At 47.9% G+C, this 17541-nt stretch overlaps 1 protein-coding gene across 14 annotated transcripts in view; it reads left to right on the top strand.

Moving 5' to 3' along the window:
• Positions 1 to 17541, top strand: part of IL21R (interleukin 21 receptor) — a 58372-nt gene that overhangs the window by 27421 nt on the left and 13410 nt on the right. For 6 of the 14 annotated variants that reach the window (XR_007890844.1, XM_051631786.1, XM_051631781.1 and 3 more), the window contains 7 exons: positions 2627 to 2701; positions 5049 to 5154; positions 5787 to 5983; positions 7264 to 7415; positions 8104 to 8281; positions 9441 to 9537; positions 10341 to 10425. Coding sequence is in view for 8 of the 14 variants with exons in the window: in XM_051631786.1 (XP_051487746.1) it covers positions 2627 to 2701; positions 5049 to 5154; positions 5787 to 5983; positions 7264 to 7415; positions 8104 to 8281; positions 9441 to 9537; positions 10341 to 10425 (890 nt within the window). In the remaining 6 variants the exon portion in view is untranslated. Of the gene's footprint in view, positions 1 to 2626; positions 2702 to 5048; positions 5155 to 5786; positions 5984 to 7263; positions 7416 to 8103; positions 8282 to 9440; positions 9538 to 10340; positions 10426 to 13483; positions 15548 to 17541 lie in introns of those variants that run through there. The other 8 variants (XR_007890843.1, XR_007890846.1, XR_007890845.1 and 5 more) reach the window with 4 other exon arrangements.

The raw sequence follows: 17541 nt of genomic DNA, 5'->3' as shown, positions 1-17541 counted from the left end.
GTGGGGAGCCGGGGCAGACCGGCATCAGGAGACTGTCCATCTTGAGGATGTCTGTTTTCATGGTGCGTGCAGTCAGGCAAACAGGTTTCAGGTGGCAGGATAACAGGGTGCCTTCCTCAAGGAATGAGGTCTGGAGAAGGGCAGTGGAGGGATGAGTGGGGCTGGGCAGCGGGCGGCGTCTCGGGGGGCTGCACCGCCAGCACTGGTGCTGGCAACAGGCACTGTGCAGAGAAACCTGGAGAGCTGGGACCAGAGGGGTCAAGAAAAGGTGTCTCCTGAGGGAAATGCACGATGCAGAAAGAAGGGCTGCAGTGTGGGGAGAGGGGGTGTTGTGGCGCCGGCAGCAGGCGGGGGCCCTGGCCGGGCTGAGCGGCCTCGGGGCGCCGGGCAGGGGCAGCACGGGGGGGTTGGTGGCCCCTTCTGAGGGAGCATCGCTGATCTCATCTGGACACTGCGGGGCCTTGAGAGCCGCTCTCTGTGTTCACATGTGCCTGCAGGGGCTTTTTGGTGGCTGCTAAATTTATTTTGCTTTCATTATTTGAGTAAACCTGGGAAATTTTTTAACACCACAAATGTTCCCCAAGTGGGAGAGGCCTCACTGCCACGCTCTCTGCTGAGTGACTGTCTGAGTGTTTGCTGCTGATGGTGGGGAGCCACAGGCAGTCCAGGACCTGGGTTGTGCTCCTGGGTCAGGGTGACCCCCAGTATCAACACAGGCTGGGGGATTAAGGGATAGAGAGCAGCCCTGCCGAGAAGGACTTGGGGGTAGTGGTGGATGAAGAGCCGACGTGAGCCAGCAATGTGTGCTCATAGCCCAGAAAGCCAGTCATATCCTGGGCTGCATCAAAAGAAGCATGGCCAGAAGGTTGAGGGAGGGGGATTCTGCCCCTCTGCTCTGGTGGGACCCCCTCCAGTGCTGTGCCCAGTCTGGTGTCCTCAGCGCAGGAAAGACATGAACCTGTTAGAGTGGGTCCAGGGGAGGCCACAAAAACGATCAGAGGGATGCAACACCTCTCCTATGAAGAAAGGCTGAGAGACTTAGGTTTGTTCAGCCTGGAGAAGAGAGGCCTCTGGGAAGACCTTATTGTGGCCTCTCAATACTTAAAGGGAACTTTTAGGAAAGATGGGGACAGACTCCTTAGCAGGGCCTGTAGCAATAGGACAAGGGATGACAGTTTTAAACTGAACGAGCAGAGGTTTAGACTAGATATCAGGAAGAAATATTTTTACAATGCAGATGTTCAAACACTGGCACAGGCTGCCCAAAGAGGTGGTAGATACCCCATCCCTGGAGCTTTGATGGGGCTCTGAGCAACCTCATCTAGTTGAAGATGTCCCTGCTTGTTATAGGGGCGTTGGGCTAGATGACCTCTAAAGGTCGCTTCTGACCCAAACCATTCTGTGACCTGCACCAGGCCCTGCAAGGAGCTCTGAGTATCATCTGATGGCTGCAGTTTGCTGCCCAATTTGCACCAGTATCACTTTCACAGGTGACTGTGCAATCTAGTGCAGGAGATTTTGCAGAGCTTTGGGGCTCTGTAGAGACACTCCTGTCTGTCCAGTCACTGCAAGTGCTGCTGCTCTTGGCATGGTATATGGGCCCTCCCTGCTGCTTGTACATCCTTGCAACTTGCTTCCAACGGAAGCATCTCCCCAAAATAATACAGGTTACTTCTCCAAAGTCTTGTCTGCGGGCAGCCTAATCCATTTCAGAATAGCTTGAGAAAACTGTGCTGAAATCTGTACCAGGCATCAACAGCTCTTCAGGAAGCTCATTTTAAGTCTTTCTGTGCACATCTTCTGTAGAATTTAAACACTGAAAATGCAGCCTTCATGTGTTATGTGGCTTGAGGGCCTAGTCTTGGAGCAGGGGCTGTGGGCTGAGCAGTCGTTTGTATGTGATGCTCCTTCCTCATGTTGCTGTAAACATCCTACTGTCCTCTTCCCTGAAAACTTTTCTGTAGCTTCTCTTCAACAAACTCCATCACTTCCCCTGAAGTCAGGGCTTGTACATAGTTCTCTTCTGTGCCACATGGGAGGCTGTTATTTTATTTATTTATTCATTTATTTATTTTGGTCTGGTCTGCCTTCCTGGAGTCCCTTAACTAAGTATTTCATGCTTGTTTAGCCATGGGTGGGCCAACTCAATGAGTTCTCACAAGCCTTGCTCATACAGGCCCACAGTGTCATTCAGACTCTGACTAATTCATTGTACAGACATTCAGGCCACAGCAGTGTCACTTCTCCAAGTTGCAAGCCATTTCTAGCTGCAGGAAACCAACAAAAAAAGTGGGCTAGCATTTCACCTAAGTGCTTTCCTGTTGCATGGATGGACTGAAGCTGCAGCCACTTGGCTGCTTTCTCGTGCACAAGCTGCTGGCAAGGAGCAGAGGTTTCACTGACCAGGTTTGTGGCCTGTTGGCAGGGCTCTTGGTCATCCCTCCTTAGCCCATGGGGTAGGTACATACAGGAGAGCTGAGATGACTTGCCTAAATGAGGCACTCTACTTTTAGACATTTAATTGAAAGCAACATTAATTCCACCCCAACATATGAGTAGATGGGTGAGCTGAACTTTTAATTGTTTGGTTATTGGATTTATTCTAATTTATTTTTTTTTCCCCCAGGACACCCAGTCAGAACCAACATGAGAAACAAACTGTGGCTCCAGAGCATTTCCTTCTTCGTCTTATTCCAGTACAGTAAGTTCCCAGATACCTCTTCTGGGGTGTGCACCCACAGGACTTATCTTTTTGGTCATTGACACAGGCTCTGCTGGGATATGCATGGCACAAGGTTGCCATGGGACAAGATAGGTTCTAGGGGAGAGGATTCCATGAGATAATGAGTTATGGAAGAGTCTCCATGGGCAATGGAGGACAGACACAAGAAAGTGCATGGCTAGGTAGAGCTCAGGCAGACTGTATAGCACTCCAAGGAGCAGTACCAGTGCGGAGAGTGCAGAGGCCATGCCTGCCTTCCATCAAAATGTCTCCTGTTGACATTTAGAGCAGGATTTCCCCCACAAAAAATGCCTTTGCTCTGGTGGCCAAGACCAGGATATCCCCAGGACTTATGGCTGCTGTTGGCAAGCCAGCCAGGTACAGGGGCTGAGCCTGTCCTGGTGTGAGCCCCTTAGCTCAGGACTGTGCTGTGCAGTCCCTCTACCTTTCCGCTGGTTCCAACTCCACACAAGGGCTGCAGCTGACTCAGAGCTGGCTCTCTGAACAGGTCAGCTGGACAGAAAGCAGCAGTGACAAGTGTCTGCATAGAACAGGTGCAAGTTTAGCATTTTACATGCTGCTTCTAGCCAGAGCACTGGACCTGCTTCAAACCTAAATTAGCAGAAAAGATTAATTTAGAGTTCTGTCTTGCTGCCATATGGTACCACTGGTGTCTGGACTGAATTTTGTGTAACACAAGCCAGGGAATTACCCTGTACTAATTTCAGTTTGGACCAAACGAGATCTAACTGTTAAAAGTATTTGATTTTTGTTTCTGAAGCTGCCAAGGATGGACAATTCATCTTAGATGTATCTGGGTTTAGGACACTTAATTATTCCCTTCACAGTAAAAAAACATTCCTCTTCTGAATTTTGTTAACAGATTCTTGCCCAAAGATACACTTGCAGCTTGCCAGCTACCTAGGAACAGTAGTCCCTCTGACTGATCAACATAATAGCATAGAAGAATGCTAATTAGCAGGGCTGATCAGCTTATGAATACCTGCTCCCCTCTCTAAAGGAAAGTAATGGTTTTAAAACCCCATCTATATGGAAGAGTAAAGTTAGGCTAAGGTAGCAAAAGTATGTTGTTCAGGACTCTGGAACAAACAGTGCTTGTTCCAGGGCCCTTTGAAGAGCCTATTGAGGGCTCAAAATAAAATGTTAAAACTTAATGAGAAAAATTGAACAAAGTTACAAAATTCTAAAGTCAGTGTAAAATGAAAAAGTCAAAATGAAACAAAGTGACAACCACATAATTTTAATGACTTGCAGTTCAGTAAAGCACATATACACCCTTGGGGCCGATCTGTCTTGAGCATCACCAAATGTCTTCTGTCATCCTGTCTCTTTGGGGGGGGCCTTGCACACAGATCTGAGTGCTGCCCAAAACTCCTGTAGGGAGAGCAGCATGTGCTCTGAGGCAACAGGACTAGGAAGAAATTTCTGTTATGAGTGAAGTCAGTGGGAAAAGTTGGACCTTGTTTTCCTTTGAACTTACGACCACTTTCAAATTAGCTAATTCTCTTAATGACCAGTGTAAAATCTACAGTTGCCTCTCGAGTTCTCTTTAGAGGTCTGTTTCAGTTTAAGTGATTAATAAGTTATTCCTGTCACTTCAGTATCAGAATTATTAATGGAAGTTATAGGAACTGCAAATTTGCAATATTTTTTTTTCCAAAATTCCATGAAAAGCATATTCTGAGCCTCTGGAGCTGGAGGTGAAAAGTATTGATGCTGCAGGTATCAAGCTGTAAAAAACAGTAAGCAGAGAGAATGGTAAAGAAAGAATTACTAAAATACCACCTTTTTCAAATGTGCAAGATGCCCTGTAGATGTGTGTCATAAAACAAAAGCTTGACTAGCAAAGAACAGTACTCAGTTTAGGAAGTGGTATCATAAAAATGTTTGAATATGCTACTGTTCCCAGCGGGGTCATTGTGCCTCTCTTATATGATACATAAACTAGAATTCTTGCAGAACTAGCATGTCACTCTGCTGTAATGACTGTACAAGAGGGGACAGAGAGAAGCTTGAAAATTCAGCCACAATTTGGGAATTTCCTGGTATTTAGGCATGCCATTTGGTCCCACAGAATTTTTAATAGATTTTTGTCTCATGCTGATCTTGCTGGCAATGCCTCTGCTCCCTGTAGAGATGGAAAACATCTTACACTCCACGACTGGAGACTTCTTTGGGGTTGGCACAGAGTGATCTGTTCCCTTCAGATTTAGTGGGAGCCCTGAGGACTGTGTATGTTGATATTAAAGTTCTCCTTGCTTCATTAGGGAAGATAATACTGTGTTTTCTCTTTCCAAACCTACAGTTACGTGTTTTGAGAACCTCACTTGTTTTGTGGACTATGTGCAGACCCTGTCCTGTATCCTGAGCAATGACTTGGGTGCTGGTTCCTATCACCTCACTGCAACATGGTACGTCCCAGTAGGATGGGCAGCAGGCAGCCCTCAGGAACTTCTAACACAGCCATAGCACAGAGGTGTCTTTCCATCCTCTTTGTTAGGTAGAATTCTTGTTCTTGCTGCCATGCTGGTTTTCACCTGGTACTTCATACACACTCCAGTTATCAACTGGCTTCTCCCCCAGCAAAGGATCCCTGTGTCCACTGACTGTTACACTGACTCTGGCTTCCTTGGCATAATTTTCTCCCCTGCCCTGGGGATACCTTGCCCTTTGCTGCTGTTAACAGTGGACTTTCACTTATGTGCTGGCAGGGCTCACACAGCTTGTCCAAGCCCTTTTGGCTGCTCTTCTGCTCCAGCAAGGAAGTGGGTGCAGTCCTGGGCTGTGCAGCCCTGGTGAGCAGCTTTCCTTTCCATGAACACTTCATGCTCACTTTCCTGCTTCTCTCAAAGATGCTAAGCTGAGCAAATAGAAAGGGAGAAAAATTGTCAAAGTTCAAAGATCATTTTTTATTTGAACATGATGCCTCTTTTTTTCTTATTGATTTCTGTGTGTGATGGTTCAGCAACAGATTAGTCCAACTGTATACAGCATGTAGTAATTGTGGACTTGTTTGTTTGTTTGTTTGTTTTGGTGGTTTTAGGTTTCCTGAGGAAGATCCAGAAAATACTGTGGCTGCCTGCAGTCTCCTGCAATTGCCCAGGAACACCAGTCACACACAGTACATGTGCACTGTGGACATGACTGTACTCCTGGCAGATATCAAAGTCCAGGTGGATGTTACAGAGATGGTTAGCAAGCAGCGCCTGATTTCCAAAAGCTTTTATATGGCAGAGAACAGTAAGTACAAAAATGGTGGATTTGATAGATACTGTCTGACTATCTCTATGTGCTAGGATAGTCTGGGCAAGGAGGGAGCAGCCGACAGCTGGGGGATGTTTGGTGTGCACTTCTCTACACAGAGCACTGTGCTCTTATTGTTGCTATTGTAAACTACAGAAAAATTTATGCTTGAGGCTGAGCTGAGAGCTGACTGGGCCCCAGCCTTTCATGGGGAAATTCCTGCTCCTCGTGAAGTAGTAGGTGATAAATTTCCACCTAGACCAGTCTCATACCTAGACTATGCAAGTGTTTGTTCCTGCATAGAATCTAAAGGGCAGGAGGAATTGCTTTAATTTGAAGTACCACAAATATCCTCACAGGAGTCCCAGGAGGCTCTTGCGGTGGCCACCTGAACAAACATGACATTATTGTGGATGGCACAAGGTGTCCCAGCCACAGTGGAGGTGGTACTTTGTGTTTCTGGGGCAATTCCTAACCATCTCTTCTGCATGACAGGAGGACTGGCTTGGTGGAATGCTTGTGTGTTCTGAGCTGTGCAGCAAACTCTGAAGAAAAGACATGGTTAGCCAGGCAGACAGGTACCACGCAGGCATAAAAAATGAGTTTTCTACTTGGATTCTTCTGAAATTAAGCTCTACGTGAGAAGTGTAAACTTTTTGCCAAATGCCACCACATTTCAGGAAAGCCCCTTGCCCCCACTGGCAGCCTATAGATTGGGTTGTGGTGCTTTGCCTGTGTCCCACATGCCCCATACAGAGGCATCAGCTCAGGGATGGAGCCTGCAGACTAGTGCTGGAGTTTGTGCATTCCTGCTTTTCAATACATGAAAACACCCTGCAGGGGATACCAAAACTTGGGACACAGGGATTTGCACCAGGTTTATGCAACATCCACTGGCCTCAGCTCTTCCTGATGTCTCTTACACTGAGGGTTTTTTCCCAAACTGTGCAAGAGTTCATGATTCCTGTGTCACGAGAACAAGGTGCTTGACTCTTTACACCTCCCAGGAGGTGTTACCTCTTGTGCTATCTTCTCCTGCTCCTTAGGTGATGGGGAGGTTCAGAGACAGGCAGAAAGTGTATTCTAAGAAACATGGGCCTGACTTCACTGTGCTGCTGAGCTGCAAGTTTCTGTGCATGGCTCAGCACTGCTCAGCCTGAGAAGCAGGAATGTTGTGGATGTTGTAGGAGGGCCCAGTCCTGCCAGGGCTGGTACTGTGCTGGGCCACCTCTTGTCTTCAGTAATGTTATGAAGAGTAACACCATCCTGTCTTCCAGTCAAACCACAGCCCCCATTCAACCTGACTGCTGTGTTCTCAGAAGGTTACAATATTTCTTGGGAAACCATCTACCAGAACTCTCATTACTATTTTTTGAATGAGGAGCTGGAATATCAGCTACGTTATAAGAGAAGGACCGACACCTGGGAGGTAAGTGAGATGTGGCTTTAAACTGGAGGAGAGCAGGGTTAGGTTAGACATTAGGAAGAAATTCTTCACTATGAAGGTGGTGAGACACTGGAACAGGTTGCCCAGGGAAGTTGTGGATGCCCCATCCCTGAAAGTGTTCGAGGAGAGGTTGTCCAGGACTTTGAGCAACTTGGTCTAGTGGGAGGTATCCCTACCCATGCAGAGGGATTGGAACTAGATGAGCTTTAAGGTCCCTTCCAACCCAAACCATTCTATGAGTTTATGATTCTATGTCAGTTTACCATCAAGTAGGGTGCACCAGCAAAGAAGAGGCCAGCACAACCAGGACAGGAGTGCTGGTGTGGAAGCAGGGTTTTCATAGTTTAGAAAAGGTGTCACTTTGGAGTCTCTCCCAGACTGAAAACAGGCAAAAATTGGGGGGGGTGGAAATAAATAAAAAAAAAATCAAGAAGCAGAAGTTGCTTGAGAAGTACTAGATCCTGTGGGGAAGGCCCATCGTTCATTTGCTTCTTGTGCATGGAATGGCCCACCAGGTCCCCCCAGAGCAGCCAGAGCAGGGCCTTGCAGAAACAACATGGCCTTGCAGAAAACAGAGATTACTTTGCAGGCCTCCTCACTGTGCAGCAGTGAGGGTCATTTGGGAGCAGTCATTCCAGCCCTGAGTGTTTTGGTGTTCAATCATTTCCAGAATCAGAAGACTAAAGCTGTCCATGAAGATAAACGGACACTGGTGATCCTGCCATGGGAACTCCAGGTGAACACTGAATATGAGTTCCAAGTGAGAGCCAGACCACGAGAAGGCACTGGCTTCCTTGGATTTTGGAGTGAATGGAGTCCTCTGCTGAAACTGAAAACCAGGCCTGCCGGTATATGTTACCACCTCTCCTTGCCCTTGCAGTTGGTACAATGTCAATGAATGCCTCCAGAACTCTAATCAAATCTAGTTAGTTGGAACAAATTTCAAATAGTCTAGTAAAGACAGGCATGTTTGGCTTGCTTACTTGAGTATATGGACTTGAGGCCTGGGCTGATAAGTGCTGTCTGTATTGACGTTCTCACCCACCTTACAGCATGGCCCACTGGAAGAGGGTTTGGTGGGGATGGCTGTGGATTTGGGTGCCTGTAGCTTCCTTTCCAGTGTCAAACATCCAGGGTCTTGCTTGCAGCTTTCAGAAATGGGGGAGATCTAGTAGAGATGCCTCCACTACTGTGGCTTAGGATTGCCTTCAGCTAAGGCAAGAGGGGAGCCTGGTCTCAGGGCTGAGGTACATGTCTGGACTCTGTTGTTTGGTGCTGTTTGGCATGGGTCTCTCATTTGGTAGCCAGAACTCCCACTCCACAAGGAGTACACAGAACCCTCTGCACAGAAGTATGTTGGTGCTTCTCGTGGTGGAACAGAGGCTATGAAAACAGGAAATCTTTGTTCAAACAGAGGAGGGCATGATGGCTGCGGTCAATGTCAGCAACATGTGCTGAACTTCCCTGCTGTCACTGGTGTACAGCTTGAGCTGAAGTATTACATGGTGCTGTAGCATCAGGGTCAGGCTCCATTTGCTAAGGGTTATCTGAGTTATGGGTCTTGAAGGTGCTCCTTTCCATCATAGGCAGAGAACAGCCAACAAGCACTCAGCTAGTCAACGCCTTTTCTTCACATGTCTCTGGCCAGCTTCACTTTCCCCTTCATGGATCATCTGAGCAGGAGTCCCTAAAACAGGAGGAGGCAGAAACAGTGGGGGTCTTTGTAGCAGGGAGTTGCTGTCCTGCCTCAAGCATGTTGCCTGTTGGTTTGTGGGGCAGCCAGGCTGCAGAGCAGCTGATGCCCTGCTCCTTCCATTCATGCAGTCTTCTCTGAGCATCCTTACTCACACCTCATGTCTGGAGTACTGGGCCCTGGTGACGGCCTCAGGGTCCATAAGAGAAATCTGGGGTAGAAACTGAGGGTTTTTTTCTCACCACCTCCACCTCTTGCTTATGACCAGGGTAGAAATGCAAGCTGAGCCTGAATGACCCTGTCTCTTCCTCCAGCAGTGACACAGGCATCAGGCGTGGAATGGCTGCTGCTGTTTGGTGGGGTCGTGGCAATCACTGTCTCAATCACAACCTTTCTGGCCAAACAAAGAAGGTAAGAATGCTTTAGGAAGCTGGAGTAAATGCTCCTACTCTGGCTAAAGGTGAGATGTTCCCATGCAGCCTTCTTTGCATCCTGTATGTTCATGCATGGACAGAGCCATGGGCCTGTGGGGCTAGCAAAGTATGGTCTCCAGGTGGTGTACTGCCAAGAGCACCTTGCTTTGCTCCAGGGCTCTGCTGCAATTCAGCTGGCTGGGACAAGACAATGGCACAGGGGAGGACTGAACAGGGGCCAGCCTCCTGGGCTGTTCTCCTGGTCCTGTCTGTGCACTGCAGCTGCCAGATGGGAGCAGTAGCCAGGGCTGGCCTGCCCCTTTCCAAAGCTAACACAGGGCCCCCAACATTTGCTGGGAACCTCTCTCCTGTTGGAGGGCCACTTGCCCCTGCAGAGGAGTGGGGTGCACAAGGCTGGTGCAGCAACAGGGCTGGCACAGCCCACAGCCACAGAAGAAGTGCACAGGGCAGTGTTCTGGCCTGCAGATGCAGACCACAGGCCAGCCCAGCCAAGGGAAAAACGCTTTTCCAGCACTTAGTGTTTTCCAGGAAGGAAAAGATTGGAAATTTTTTTGAAATGGGTGCACAAGTCCTGAGGGCTGAGGTTTGACCTCCTGTGAGGCTCACACAAAAGGCCATTAGAGGGCTCTGACAGCACGAGGCATTCTTGGCCACTTGCTAACTTGTGAGGCCAGGGAGGCTGGGCGGGTGATTTCAGCTGCTTAAATTGGATCTGGAGGTGCCTTGCTTTGCATCTGCAATGTGTGCTTAACCCCAAAGCCTTCCTCTTTTCTCTTCCAGCTTGTGGAAGAAGATGGCTTGCATCATCCCAGACCCTGCTCACTTTTTCAAACCTCTTTACCTGGTGCATAATGGAGATTTCAAGGTATAAATGGGCTATATAAGTGAGTGGGGCACAGGACAAAGTTAAACTAAAAGGCCTGTTACCCTGTCCTGGACAAGGGTCTCTCAGCAGGGCAGTGAGAGGGGGGAGTCTGTCTCAAGGGAATACCAAACAGCTTCAGATAAAAGGAACCAGAGCTCTCCAGTGCCTATTCTGTGTCATGAAGGCCTTTGTCTGTGCTGCTTATTCCCTGTAGGTGCTGTCTAAGTGGATGAGTTGAGTGTGGTACGGGAAGCCTGGGAACCTGAAGGGATACCAGAACAGTAACTGGGATTTTTCTAAAGGTCCAGTCCCATGCTGCCACCAAGGCCATGGAGCAGACTTCATGGTAGAGCCAGATCTCCCTCTCCAGCCTCTGCAGTGACATGAGCTCAGCATTAAGCCTTGCAGTTCTCTCTGAAGAGTCACTCATACAGACAATAGCTGTGGATATCATCCTGGGAAGGTGGCTCAAGCTTGGGGGGCACATAATTGCCATGTGGTAGTGCAGCTGCTTCCCTATGAAGGAAGTGTCTTTGAGTAACTTTGCTTAGCCCTCCCAAATTCTCTTCTTCTTTAACACCAGCCAAACTTGCACATGTGACAATATAGTTTGCAAAGACTGCAGAGTTTGCTGGAGTTCTCAGGGTACAAAAAGTGAAAGAACATTGAGCAGCAATAAGCAATGGTTGTGTTAAGCTGAAGAGCAACTCACGCTGCTGTTGTCAAACTGTAAAAGTGCTGGCATGTGAGTGCAGACATCAATGCCTCTTTCTGAGCAAGTTCCTGCTGCTACAACAGCACTGATCCCAGCCACTTCAGTGTCTGCTTTTTGTTAGCCCTTCTGCAAGCAAGACACCAGCTGGGCCTTAATGATCTTTGTGTACTTTCCCACTGCTGCATTGCTGATGTTTGCAATTAGGTTAAGCCAGTAAACTTGGAGGGGGGCTGTTCAGGCTGCAGCCTGGTGTGACTGTCTCACTTCCTGCCTTCCTCTTTCAGCCCAATTATGGCTTCCCATACATGCACCACAGGGGTACTTGCATCCTCTTGTGAGGCAGGTGGCACTGGTTGCTCTGAGAAAGGAGCGAGGACCAGGTGGACTCAGTGTGGGAATTCCCAAGAGTCAGTATACTGGCTAGTGCTCACAGTGGAAGTGAAAAACATCCTGTGTGCCAAGAGCCCTGCTTCTCTTAGGGCCAAGCCATGAAGTTCACTGTTCTGTGGGAATTTACATTATTGCTGGTTTCTAGTTAGGCTGCTCAGTGCTGCTGGGAAGAGAATTAGCCTTAGTTGCTAAAGCTGAGTTACTTCTAAATAAATGTTCAGATGAAAGCAGCAGTTGCCCACACAGCCCCAGCACAGTGTGTAGGCAGAGGGTGTGGTGACATCACTCTGTGGGATCAGACACATCACTTTCGGCTGGCAAGAAACCAGTTGGTGTAGGGCTCAGCCAACTGCATCCTACCTGTATCAAAGCAAGTGGTTAAGATATGTCCATGAATAAGGATCAGCAAATAACAATAGACAACAGTCCTGGGTTGGGAAGGAAGGAGTGAAAATGTCAGAGAAAAAGTTAAGTCATAAAAAGAGAAGGGAAAGCAGAGCAGCATTGTTGATGTCGTGTGTACATATGTCCTTAGGTTCATGTTGGGTGGGAATTTGCCAAGAGCTGTCAAGAGGGAGTAGGAAATATTCTGCCTGGTCAAGTCCATGAAAGGGATTTCCTGATGTTTCTTCAAACAGCCTTTTGCACCTTGCCATCCATTACAGCTTTACTACTAAGCTCATTGTAACTTAGGTTAAAAATAAATTAAAATAGACTGGGTGCTTCTTACTGTAATGACTTCTCCATTCTCTGTGTCAGGGGGTAATAAGCTGTGTCCAGCTGTTCTCTTCTGAAATACTTTGCTCATGTCAGTTGATGCTGGGTGCAGTTTGAGACAGGAGGCTGACATGATTGAGGCAGCCTGACAGCTGTGGCAACACCCAGCTCTCATCACAGTCAGAAGCCTTCACCATGTTTATGAAGTTCAGTGTTGTTACCTGTTCTATACACAGCAGAAAGTGGTGCACTTCGAAGAGCCTTGACACAGCCCAGCCATTAGGCAAGTGTCAGAGCAGGACCAAGTCTTGAGCCTGTGCTATGCCGAGCCTCTAGACTGCAGACTTTAGGACTCCCTGGCATTCATTAGTAACACATGCCTAAATTTTCTGAGGAAGCTTTGTTTTAGATCAGAGAAACCCAGAGGTGCCTCTGCTCCCAGATGTGACTGAATGGGCTTGGTGATCTTAAAGGTTTTTTCCAACCAAAGCAGTTCTGTGATTCTAGAAATGCAAGGGACTCATGATCAGAGACAATGAACAACACAGGGCAGAATGTGACACTAATGGTGATACAGAAGGGCAAGATTCAATGTGTGGCACTGCCTAATCATCTAATCATGCCTAATTAGCTAAGTGTGTTATCTGCAGCAGATGGTGGCTGCAGCTCTTTGAGGTCCCCATTGCCTGCCTACTCCTGCTTCTTCTTGTCACTGTGAGTACAAAGGCTGGTCTGGGGCATGGTTGCATACAGAAGATTTGAGAGAAGCCTTGCCCTGGCCCCCTAACTGAGGAACTAAGGTGAGGGAAGTGACAGGGCAGGGCTGTGTGTGTTGGGTGCAGATGCAGCATGGAGGGAGAGAAGCTGACCATCCTTCCTGAGAGAAGCAGTGTCCAGGACAAGAGGGCAGGGGAGGCGTGGTGGCTTGGGTAGAGGCCTCTGGCTGATGCACAGAGGAATGCTACTACGGGCAGTGGCATTCTTTGCAGCATAGAGAAAATTGAAAAGCCATGCCTCTCAGAAGTAATTTGTTCAGTGACTGAAGTCAGTTCTCCTGCAGCTGCCTGTGTCTGGTAATAACAGCATCTCATGCCCTACTGTTTTGGAGGAGTCAGTGATCTCAGAGTTTGACTTTGCCTCTAAAAGCATAAGAACTTGTGTCATTTCTGTGGAACCTCAAACCTGATGATACTAACTTCTCTCTCCCCCTCTCTCCCTGTATGTCCTTTTATGCAGAAGTGGGTTGGTGCATCCCATACGAAAATGACCCTTGATTTCTTTGAATGGGGAATAGTCCTTCCAGAAGTCCTAGAAGTTTACACCATGCGTCCTTCCAACAGCACCTCACAGGAGGAGCTGCGTGAGCTGAGAAAAGATCTGCCTTGCAAGCCCTGTGTGTCTTGCCTGACCACCCCAGGTCAGGACAGCCAGTCCCTGCTGTCTGCAGTGAGCAGCAGCACTGGGACCCAGGACCAGTCATATGGGCATTTGTCCATCGATACAGTGACTGTGGCTGATGAATTTACACCTTGTAACTGCCACTGCAACTGCAACAGCGTGTACAGGGGACACCAGCATACCAGCCAGGGGGGTAGCAGTGCTGGAGAAACCGGTTACCCCAAGGTTAACATTGATGATGAAGACAGAAGGATATCCAGTGACTTGCATCTGGCTGACCTGAGCACACAGGACAAAATACTTGCCTCAGGCTCTGTGTCCACAGGCCATATGAGGAGTACAAGTGTCCCAGCCCACCAGCAAGTAGAAAGGGCTCTGGAAGGAGGGGTAGGGAGCATCCTAGAAGCCCTTTGCTTGCAGCCTGATCAGTGGGATTTGGAAAATCCAACTTCTCTACCTTCTCCTGATGGTGAAAGCGTTTCCTACAGTGAAGGCTCTTGTGACTTCTTTTCTCACACGGCAAAGCCTGGGGACAGTTACCCTATGATTTGTGTAGATTTGGACACTATTGACAGTGGCTTTGTGGACTCGGACTGTGGGAGTCCAGTTGACTGTGAGTTTGAGCAAAACAGTCAGAACAACTGTGTGTCCATCCCTCTTCAGCCACAAGGGGAGGACTTCCCACGCAGCTACGTCAAGCAGTGGGTCTCCTGTCAGTCTGACGGCTCTGTCAATGGGACACAGACAAACTAAGGACCTGATGTTACCTTGCACGGTGTAGGGCCTTTTCCGTACTGTGCCAGGAGCAGTGTTAGCAAAACTTAGAAGAGAAACAAAGTTTACATAAGCTCTATTGCATACAACTGAAAATTGTCAGGCTCATAGAAATACACGCCTATTTCTAGTGCCATTTGTCCTGTTAATGTCTCAAATATGATTGATTTTTTTTTTTATTATTTTTTTTAACAATCCTAGGTCAAACCCCCTTATAATGCCAGAAGAAGCAATTCTATAGCTTAAAAATTACCCTTTAGCTTATGTAGATGTGCAACCATACAAAGAGTACAAAACTTTAAATTATTTTCCCTGGCATTCTCACATGACTTGAGAATTTGGGTGTACATAGAATCTTAAATCCGTAGCCCATGGCAAGCATGTTAGTTACATTAAAGTTCCTCTACCTTTTCCAAACAACACAGGTGGTGTTACTTTTCCTGCTAATATATTTGGCTCTCTGAACCCAGCTGTAACAGTTTAATTGTGGAGGGCCCCGGCCCTGTCCATGGGGTATGATCAGAACCAGTCCTTCCATCATTGTCACTGAACTGCATGTCCAAAAGACCAAACACAAATCAGGTTTCAGAAAGATTTTGCCTTTCTGGGTGGAGTGTGCAAATGAAAGGTCTTGAAAACACGTGTAATTCCAGAAAAACTCTTGCTACCAGAGCTTTCTACTGGATCAGCATATCCCCCAGCATTTTCCAAGCACATTAACTGAAACATTGACCAGCTTTTAGAACTATTCAGAAATGTTTTCCTGCCTGGATGTGCCTGCAACTCCATCTTCTGCCCTAGACCTGGTCTGCTGCAGTTAACAGGTCAGTAGCGCAGAGTCTGAGCAATTTCTGCTAGCTAATAAAGCCAACCATGACACTGCTAATTGCACTGTCACTATGTTTCCCTCCAACATCTCCCTCTCTGTTTTGTTTAGGATACTTATCTTTAAAAGCTACGGTAATACTGATAACAGAATGAGAAGACTTATGTAGCCAAAGTGCTAGTAACTCTTGGGCTGCTTGGCTTCAGAAGATCTTACACTGAGAAAACCTTTGTGGTGCATGTGTATTTCCAGTGCAGTTATAATCTGGTTTTGCTGTGATACCAATAAACTCTCTTCTTTCTCCCCTCTCTTTCACCCAAGACTTTAGCAACCCCACAGCTCCCTAAGTAAGAGAGAGCACTGTAATGAAGAGAAGCTGTTTCTTTCACACGTGACTGCTGGGAGAGTTTTTCTATCATCCACATCCCTGGTTTGCCTGTTCAGAGAGCAGCCATGGTCTCTGCTATCTTGATTTTGAACCTGCAGGGCCTTGCCCATGTTGCTACTCCCTCAATCCACCCCTAGCTCAAGGGCTTCCAGAGCAATGCTCCAAGAAATCAGAGGAGTTTTTTGGCTCCTTCCCTCCTTATTTTTGATTTTTCTTGTCATCTTCCTTAAGAAGTCATGGGAGGTGTTGTCTTATCATGCTCATCCACCTTCCTGCTGTGCTGCAGGTTCCCTGCATGCTCTCCACAAGGCAGCAGAGGATGGAGCCTATTCTGCACCCTGGCTGCTGAGCTGAGCTGGCCCCGTGCTGCCCCACCAGGTCTGCTCTTGTGTTTCTGTCTGTGCCAATGTACACTGGGCAGAAGCATCACTGATGGTCTGGAACACGGTCTGCAGCTTCATTTCACTGCTATTTGCACTTCAGAGACTGCGCTGTGGTTACTGGCCCCAGGTACTTAAGGGAGGAGGGGACACTTGCCTTTCTAGAGCCCTCTTGCATCTCGGCTCTGCACGCTCCTTGGTTCGGCCAGTACCATTGGCCTCAGAACTGCTGAAGGAGCTGTTTCTGCCATTGCTACACTATCTAGCTGCATATCTGGTAGAAGCTGCTGGTCTGCTGCTATGCTGGGATAGAAGTTCCCTCTGGTCACCCTAGGAGGCAGACTTTATGGGCAGAGAAGAGCTTGCTTTAGTATGTGGCATAAGGATATTAAAATAAGGGAGACTATTTGCTTTGAAGCAAGCTGTAACAACTAATATTTTGGCCAAGAAGTGGCTGACACTGGGTCTGAGGTGTGTTTTTTCCTGTCACTTCTAGCAGCAAATTGGAAAATGTGCCCAGCCCAGCAATATCTAATTTGGAAAAACTGTATTTCCTCAGGAAGGCTAGGGCTAGTTTGCAAGCCCATGGTTTGTTTGGCTTGAGGAGGCCTTCCCTTCTCTCAACAAGCTGCCTCTAGAAGGTCTCACTCCAGCCTTCCATGGCCTCAGTAGCCCACAGTGGCAGATTCCTGAACAGCAGTGTGAAGCACAGTAAGGAGCTGAGTAATAGTGTGGTAAAGGCTTTGGTGCTGAAGTGCCTGGCCAGGCAGGCCTGCTTGAAGGCACAGAGTTTGGAACAGGCTGCCTAAGCTGCAGCAGGTGAAATGCAGGAGGCATCTGGGCCGTTCTAAGGCAGAAGGTGTTACGTGCTTAAATGACATTCTGAAGGCTGCTTGCATTTTAGGGGCGTTCTGTTTCTCTTGTTCAGGAGTGTTGTAGCTATAAAAAGCATAATATCCATTTAGATGGGTAACCATGGGGCTTTATGGGAGTTGGAAGGGTTCTTACTGGGTGGGGAAGGACCAGAAGCAGGTACTGGGAGAAGCACCGTAACTCAGTCTGCAGTACCCATTTGGAAACATCTTGTCTCCATTTCTGCATGGTCCCTGCCCCCTGGCTCTTGGACCCTAAAGCTAATGCTGGCAAGACTGTTTCACAGTCTGTACTTTGCTGCTTCTGCCTTTCTCTGGCCCTAGACCCATGTACATGACTCACTTGATGGATCCCAACTCTAATGCTATCACAGCAGCATTGCAGCTGGGTGTGAAAGATCTGTTCCTTATGCACTCTGGGATTTGGCATGGAAGTGCTGCAATGCTTTTTGCCTTTGCTTCCCAAGTTGCTCCTTTGAGCACAGGCTGTGGAAGAGGTACAGGACAGAGCAGCTGAGGGGTGCCTCAGGTGTTTGACCACAGTTGGGCAGAGGCCTTGGATGGAAGCAGTCTCACTTCACATTCAGACAAGGCTAGGAAATGGCTCTAGGTCACTTAGAGAGCTCTTCTGTTGGCCTTTTCTATATAAATGTTGC

The sequence above is a fragment of the Apus apus genome, chromosome 14, assembly GCF_020740795.1.
Source record: "Apus apus isolate bApuApu2 chromosome 14, bApuApu2.pri.cur, whole genome shotgun sequence".
NCBI classification, from domain to species: Eukaryota; Metazoa; Chordata; class Aves; order Apodiformes; family Apodidae; genus Apus; species Apus apus.
The sequence above is the reverse complement of the archived record's forward strand: the minus strand, read 5'-3'. Positions and strand labels throughout refer to the sequence as shown.